At 35.3% G+C, this 8232-nt stretch overlaps 1 protein-coding gene across 3 annotated transcripts; it reads left to right on the top strand.

The window, feature by feature from the left end:
- The first annotated feature begins 1288 nt into the window (after window positions 1–1288).
- On the top strand, window positions 1289–7682 carry LOC106422251 (disease resistance protein RPP2B). Of its 3 annotated transcripts, XR_007334378.1 has the most exons (7): window positions 1289–1831; window positions 2129–3212; window positions 3351–3662; window positions 3742–4797; window positions 6392–7092; window positions 7311–7404; window positions 7450–7682. XR_007334378.1 is itself a non-coding variant. In XM_048773752.1 (6 exons), exons 1-5 carry the CDS (start codon window positions 1362–1364, stop codon window positions 7043–7045), a joined length of 3576 nt encoding a protein of 1191 aa, XP_048629709.1. In that variant the 5' UTR covers window positions 1289–1361; the 3' UTR covers window positions 7046–7092; window positions 7311–7682. The 3 variants fall into 3 exon arrangements, 2 of the variants coding, with proteins under 2 accessions (XP_048629709.1, XP_048629708.1); XM_048773752.1 differs by having other exon boundaries at window positions 7311–7682; XM_048773751.1 differs by having other exon boundaries at window positions 7193–7682.
- Window positions 7683–8232: the final 550 nt, after the last annotated feature.

Raw genomic sequence — 8232 nt, 5'->3', positions numbered from 1 at the left:
ATAATTTTCGATTATATGTTTTTAAATTCGAAATTTTTATAAAAAAATATTGAATCTTTTTTTCAAAAAAAAAGATATTAATTTTTTTCCTAATTTTACTTTTGAAATTCGAAAATACTTTTTGAAACTATTTTTTATTTTATTTTCTATTTTTAAATTTTGTTTACCCTACCCCTTAACTCTAAAACCAAAGTCCGGGGGTTAGACAACTTTAAGGCTATAAAGGTATAATTTCTCTTCAATAAAATTTCTTTTAGTCACTTTCTTTTTTGAAGCTATTTTGTGAAAATAAAATTAAAAGGGTTATCCTACAAAGTTTCTCTTAGTTTTATGTAAAATTCAAATATATCTTTTCGAAAAACAAGTTAAATTTGCTAAAACCTCACTAATGAAAATATTCTGAGAACAAAATTACAAGTTAGAGTTTCAAGTTTATTATTCATTTCGTAACAAATAATTATAACTAAATGAAATTTTCAAAAAAATATGATAGTTAGGAATACTAATCACTAAACATCTAAACTTATACAAAATGCTCAACGCAGAGTAAACATTAATAATATTTAATAACAATGTGATCAGTGAAGAGGTAAACCAAAAACTATCAAATGATCATAGTTTTCTGATTTTAAAAATGTGAACAATGGTATAGTAAAAATATTTCTTTGTGTGCTTGAGTCAATGAAAGATGTTATAGTTGCTTACAGATCATTGAAAAATTAGAATATCTATAAGATTTTAAGATACCAAGTTGGTCATAAACACGAATCCCAAAATATATAAATACTTACATGAATTAACCATATACAATATTTAAAAAAAAAATCAATTTATATGAAGTTATATGAAGTTTCAAATGAAATAGAAAAAATACAAAAAAATAATATCATCCAATTTATAAAATCAGGAGAGGCAACAACAGAAAAAACAAATAACAAAAAACTATATTACTCCTCTTTAGTGTGTTAATTATCAAAATCAATTTGGTTTTATTATACCTATTTTATAATATCAAAATAGATGTGGTATATAATGTAAAAGTTTATCTTTTAAATTTGTTAGAAGAAGCAAATAAAAAATAAAAGAATTGTTTAGTTCAAACTTATTAAAAGTACAACTAATTAGTATTTATATAAAACAAAATTACAAGCTCAAGCAAACAAATTATATAATGATAAAAAGATAATTTAATAAATTTTAAAAGTACAGTACGGGCGGTGAAAAGATCTAGTATAGATAAGATTGCAAATTTGGTGGACGAGAGGAGTTCATCCAGACGACTGGAGATGTTTAAAGTCGTGGTTTCTTCCACTTCATTCCCTAACGAGAGAGACCCCTTATCCAGAAAGCTGCATCCGCTAATGGCTTATCCATCTTCCTCTAAGTGCCAGTTCCAGGTGTTTGTGAGTTTCAGAGGCGCCGACACGCGCAATAAATTCACCTCTCACCTCCTCGAGTCCCTAAAAAGGAAAGGTATCGACACTTTCTCTGATAAGAAACTTCCGAGAGGCGATGACCTCTCGGTTCTCTATGGCAGGATCGAGCAATCGCATATGTCGATCATCGTCTTCTCGGAGAGGTACGCCGACTCCACCTGGTGCTTGGAGGAGCTCCGGAAGATCATGCAGCGAAGGGAGAAATTCGGTCATGGGGTTATACCCATCTTCTACAAAGTCAAGAAATCTGATGTGGCAACTCAGAAAGGGAGTTTCGGAGCTCCATTTCGAACCCCTGAAGAGAGTTTCAAGGGAGATGGGCACAAGATTGAGGAATGGAAGGACGCTCTGAGAACTGCTTCCAATGTTCTTGGCTTTGTATATCCTGAGGACAGGTTGTATTACTGCCTTCTGAGCTCACTATTATTTGGATTTTGGCAATATTCAAACTGTTCTTTTATATATCTGAAAGTTAGTTAGATCTCAATGAACATCGAGTTTTGAGTAGATCTAAGAGGTTGTAGATTCTTCATTTAATTAATATACAAACTTTAAAATAGATATTTGCTTCAATCGTGTTTTCTTTGTTTTTGGTTTTTGGTCTTTTGGGTTAATTTGTGTTCGTTCACAACATATATGCATTTCAATCATCTTCTATATTGAACATTTGGACGACTTTTCCCTATTTGCAGACCGGAGACTGAATTTATCGATGACATCGCCAAGAGTACCCTCAAGATGCTCCATGATTTGTGTCCATGTGAAACCAGTTGTCTCCCGGGGATCGAATCACGTTCCAAGGAGCTGGAGGAGTTACTCATGTTTGGTAATGATGAATGTGTCCGTACCATCGGAGTTCTTGGGATGACTGGGATCGGCAAGACAGAGGTGGCTAAAAACGTGTATAAGCGAAACTGCAGCCAGTTTGATGGTTACGATTTTGTTGACGACATTGACAAGGAGTTGGAATGGCATCAGTTGTGTCATTTGCGGGAGAACCTCCTCTGCAAAGTATTGGATGTAGAAAAGTTGGATGTCAGAGCTCACGGAATATTGGAGAATTATCTCCCGAACAAGAAGTTGTTTATCCCTCTGGATAATGTGACGGATCAAGAACAGATAGAAGTTCTCATTGGAGAGAAAGCAGTTTACCGGAAAGGAACTAGGATTGTTATAATAACCAGAGACAAGAAGCTGTTGGAGAACAAAGTTGATGCAACATATGTTGTCCCCAGACTAAATGACAGAGAAGCTATGGAGCTTTTCTGTTTTTATGCATTCCCTGGCAACCTATACCCGTCGGAAGAATTTATGGATCTATCAGAAAAATTTGTATATTATGCTAAAGGTCATCCGTCAGCTCTGAAGATTATAGGTTCGGCTCTACTTAAGAAGGATAAATCATACTGGGTGTGGAAATGGGAGAGCTTAGAGGTAATGCCAGACAAGGACATCCGGACAGCGCTAGAAAAGAGTTATAAGAAACTAGATGATCAACAAAAGAGCATGTTTCTGGACATAGCATGCTTTTTCAGATCAGAAAAAGCAGATTTCGTTACAAGCATCCTGAAATCAGACGACTTCTGTGTTGCTGCTGTGATGAAAGAGCTTGAAGATAAATGCTTGTTAACTATTTCTTATGATAGGCTTGAGATGCATGATCTACTGCAGATGATGGGAAAGTATATTGAATATGAATCATCCATCACAAAGGTGGGCAAACGTAGACGGCCGTGGAAACTCAAAGATATTCGTGGTATCCTCGAGCGGAACAAGGTCAGCTCCACGTTTCCATTCTTTCTCACGTAATTTTCTATATATATATATATATATATATCCCTTTGAAGTGATTTTTCTCATATTGTTTTCTAGATACCATCTCCCTGTTCCTTAACCTTTTTATCTTGCTACCAGGGTAATAAATATGTTAGAGGCATCTTCTTGAACATGTCTGATGTTGAAAGGATCAAGCTTAGTCCTGCTGCTTTCTTGAGGATGTCCAATCTCAAATTCCTGAAATTCCACAGTTCTCATTGTTCTCAGTGGTGTGACAATGACCATAAATTTCAGTTCTGCAAAGGGCTCGATCAATTTCCAGATGAGCTTGTGTATCTTCACTGGCAGGGGTATCCTTATGATTACCTTCCATCAGACTTTAATCCGGAGGAACTTGTCTACTTAAATCTGCGTTATAGCCTCATCAAAGAACTGTGGGAAGAGGAACAGGTACGCTACATGTTTTCTTATCATAAAAACATTACTCTTTGGTTTCTCTGCTGAATAATTATTTGTCAATGTGCCATAGAATACAGAAAATTTAAGATGGGTCGACCTCAGTCAGTCAAAAGGCTTGCTGAACTTATCAGGTTTGTCCAAGGCCAAAAATCTCGAAAGACTGGATCTCGAAGGCTGCACGAGTTTGGATGCGTTGGGCCCAGCAATCGAAAAGATGAACAAGCTTCTTTCCCTAAACCTCCGAGATTGCACAAGCCTTAAGAGTCTCCCAGAGGGAATCAACTTAGAATCTCTGAAGACTCTGATTCTCAGTGGCTGCTCAAACCTTCAGGACTTTCACATCATATCAGAGAGTATTGAATCCCTTTATTTGGAAGGCTCAGCAATAGAACAACTCGTTGAACATATTCAGAGTCTTCGGAGTCTTATTTTCCTGAATCTCAAGAATTGTCGCAGGTTGAGGTGTCTTCCAAACGATCTTTACAAGCTGAAATCTCTTCAAGAACTGATTCTCTCTGGCTGTTCAGCGTTGGAGTGTCTTCCACCCATCAGAGAGGAAATGGAATGCTTAGAGATCTTGCTATTGGATGGAACTTCCATCAAACAGACACCTGAAACCATTTGCTTGAGTAACCTCAAGATTTTTTCCTTCTGTGAATCTAGCATCGATGATTCAACAGGGTTGGCACTGCTGCCTTTCTCTGGCAGCTCTCGTCTATCGGACCTCTATCTCGCGAACTGCAATATCAGCAGGTTGCCGAACAACTTCAGCAGCTCTTTACACTCATTGCGGTGTCTATGCTTAAGCAGAAACAACATTGAGACTCTACCCGAAAGCATCGAGAAACTTTATTCTCTGTTGTTGCTTGACTTAAAACATTGCCGCAAGCTCACTTCTCTCCCGGTGTTTCCATCTAATCTACAGTGCTTAGATGCTCATGGGTGTGTTTCTCTGGAAAACGTTGCTAAACAAGTAAAGGTTCCTCTAGTAGCTGAGAGGATGCATACTAATTTCATTTTCACGGATTGCTTTATGCTGGACCGTGCTGAGCAAGAAGCTATTGTAGCTCAGGCCCAACTCAAGAGTCAGCTACTGGCAAGGACATCTCTTCAATATAATCTCAAGGTCCGTTTTTATTTTACTCTCTCTTTGTTCCGGTGATACCTTGATCATACTATTAAGTTAGATGGAATCTATACTATTAAAAGAGAAGAATTCTTAAAAAATCTACTTATTCAAGGTTGTTTGGACCTATTAGTTAGACTAACACCACATAATTCAGCCTATTTTTAAGCCAAAGTAATATTCCATACATCAACTCAAATTTCCTTAATGTACAAAAAGAGATATTGTAACTAACAACGATATTTTACGTAAAGATTTTATTATTATTTTTTTAATACAGATAATAACTTAAGGAAATAGTCATAACAAACAGATTAATATTAATGTACATATTTTTGGACCCTACATATAAATTATCGAACATATGATGCATACCTTTGTATTACAAACTTAACAATATTCATTGCACTTTTTAAGTGATATGTTATTCATGTATTTCTTGACTCTTTTTATGAAATGTTATCACAAATTTAATATCCGAAATTGAAAACTATATCAATACTAAAAATAATTGGTTTTATAATAATGTAAATTGATAGTTGTAACTATGATATAAATATATGCGAGGAAAATTCATTTTTAATTTAAAATTGATAGCTTGTGTGTTAATGACAATGTTTTGAAAACCCAACGGGACACTGATTCAACATTGCACCTGGGTCAATGGTCGGACCGGTTTAACCGCTTAATTTTAATTTAATTTTAAATTTAGAAACTATAGATATGTAAGTATAACTATAAATTAATTTTGATATAAGTTTATATCAATGTTATATTTTAAAACTGATATGAAAAATAAAATGAAAAATTCAAAAATTAAAACTAATTTATTTATATATAGTAGAAAACAATATTAAATTTTGATGAAATCTTATTAAAATTTGCAATTTTTTTTATTTTTTAACTTGAATTTGCGGTGGGTTTTAATATTGAACTAGGTCCGATTTAACTCAAATTGATTTTTAGCACAACTCAAAACCAGTTAGAAGAGCGAGTCAGGATCTGACTGGTTCGATCGTACGGTCCGATCAGATTTTCAAAACATTGGTTAATACAGTTCAATAATTAAAATATATATTTTTAATAATGAATATCTTTACTACTAAAAACATACATATCATCTTTAAATCTATTTAAATCTGTTTCAAACAAATCTCACACTATAAAAAATGATGAATAATAAAAACATTAAAAATCAATAGTTATATTGTGAAACAAAAAAAAATTATACTAGATTTAAAATTTGTTAAAAATTAAAAACCTCAAACCCGCGCTTAAGTCAAAATGTAGTTCCAACTTAAACCAATTTACAATAATTGAATTGACACATTTCTTATATTAGTCCATGGCCGGGTCTTGAGCATAGGCCAGTGAAATATTGGTCTATGATTCCCAAATTTTGTTTTGAAGAAAATACATTAAAATAGGTTTTCAAATTTATAAAAATTATTTTTATTAAAATTCTTATTAAATCATATATGGCCCCCAAAATCTCAGGGTTGACCTAAGACTCATTCCAACTTTTGATGTGAAATTTTATCTCTAATACACACCACGCTTATGCTTAAATGATTTCCTTTGTAACTCATTTCAGGGACTAGTTATGGATCCTCTGGCTACCGTTTGCTTTCCAGGAAGTGACATACCTTCGTGGTTATTTCAACAGAGAATGGGATCTTCCATAGAAACCGACCTGGTTTCACACTGGTGTAATAGTAAATTTATTGGAGTTTCCCTAAGTGTTGTTGTCAGCTTCAAAGGCCATGAAGATTATCATGTCAACCGTTTATCTGTAAGATGCAAGTGCAACTTCAAAAATCAAAACGGTCAGTCTATCAGCTTTAGTTTCTCGCTTGGAGGATGGAACGACTCGTGTGGTTCATCTTGCCATGAACCACGGAAACTTGGATCTGACCATGTGTTTATTAGCTATAACAAATGTAATGTGCCAGTCTTCCGATGGAGTGAAGGCAGTGATGAAGCTAACAGATGTCGTCCCACTAGTGCCGCATTTGAATTCTACCTTACTGATGACACTGAAAAGAAACTAGAAAGCTGCAAGGTGACAAGGTGTGGGATGAGTTTGCTATATGCTCCTGATGAGAATGACCGTGGATTCCAGGGAACACGGGTTACAGATATAGTTGAGCATACATCGAGTGAAGCTTTTGTGCCCATAAGAGGTTGGTCACACTCGCAAGTTGGAGAAAGAAGGAATGGTATAATAAGAGATGAAATTCCCTTATGAGTGTTTATTCCAGAGCTAGAGGTCACTGGTCGTGAAATCATCTAAAGGTAGTAGAATGCTGCTTATTGGAATATATTTTTTTGTTTCTCTTAATAGCTTTCATAAGTATATGTTATCATTTTAAAACACAATTTACCAACGAATTAGGGACTTGGAGACGCCGCATTACTATTCAGACCCTATGGATTTTCAAAGAAGAGTTCTATCTACTTATCTGGCTGAAGTTTGACGTTAAACTTATCCTTGGATCTGATTATCGTTTCAGGATGATCGATGAGGTCGTCACTTTACTGCAACTTTGTTCTGCGTCCCAAATACAAAACAGAGTATTGTTCTCTTTCTCTGTTTCTCCCTTTGCATGGCATGTATGTTCAGTTTCTTGAGCTTGGTGGAACCACAGCCATTGGTCTACAAGGTTCCATGTTTTGATAAGGCGTTTGTATAAAATGTATGTGCCCAATGTTGAAGGGAATTTGATGAAAGTCGCGGGATAAATCCAAATTATTGGGCCATGATTTTTTGTTATGTAGTTGATTAAAGAAACTTGTTTGTTTGATGATTTGTTGGTATATTTAATTTGTGGTATGGAGATGATTGTTGTTTGAAGCATAAGGAATGAGTGTTTGTTAGCTACGAAGTTATTATCTGTATTCATTCTATGACATTAGACTCATGGATTTGGCTTGCCACGGAAGTGTGGATGTTTAGTTGCATGCTGAAATCTCCAGCTCTTTCTTTGCAAACTCTGTTTCTTCTCCCAAGTTCCATACTAAAGCTTTTTAGTCCGATTCTTGAATCTTGATTGGTTCAGTATTGACGTAGATATGCTTGACTGCGTTGTTTTGAGGCCTGTTCTTTTCATAGCCGCCGGGAGCAGCTGTAGCGGCAAAAATATCTTGAAAGTAAATTTAATTATCATGGCTTGCTGCAGCGACTGTAAAAGGGGACGCGGCCGCTGCTAATTTCAGCGTCCCAAAGCATGTCTAATCTAAAGCTTGAAATGATCGCTGCGTCTAAATTCTGGAATTTTTTTCTCAGATGCATGCTTTAAATTTCGACGCTGACGCTAGTAGCCGCGACTGTGTCCCGAACAAGGCATTGGTAGTAGAAAAGAGTGGTCGTACTTAGAAAGCTTTAAAGATTGCTATGTTATGGTTTGACTTTTAGGTTGTCTACCAGAGACCAAA

Source organism: Brassica napus, unplaced genomic scaffold (genome assembly GCF_020379485.1).
Source record: "Brassica napus cultivar Da-Ae unplaced genomic scaffold, Da-Ae ScsIHWf_2632;HRSCAF=3384, whole genome shotgun sequence".
Lineage (NCBI taxonomy): Eukaryota > Viridiplantae > Streptophyta > Magnoliopsida > Brassicales > Brassicaceae > Brassica > Brassica napus.
This window is presented reverse-complemented; position numbering and strand designations above follow the sequence as displayed.

Coding starts and splice junctions, on each gene's coding strand:
- LOC106422251 (XM_048773752.1), top strand. CDS start 1,362: ATGGCTTATCCATCTTCCTCTAAGTGCCAGTTCCAGGTGTTTGTGAGT. Junction 3,213..3,350: donor GTATCCTCGAGCGGAACAAG/GTCAGCTCCACG, acceptor TCTTGCTACCAG/GGTAATAAATATGTTAGAGG. Junction 3,663..3,741: donor AACTGTGGGAAGAGGAACAG/GTACGCTACATG, acceptor AATGTGCCATAG/AATACAGAAAATTTAAGATG.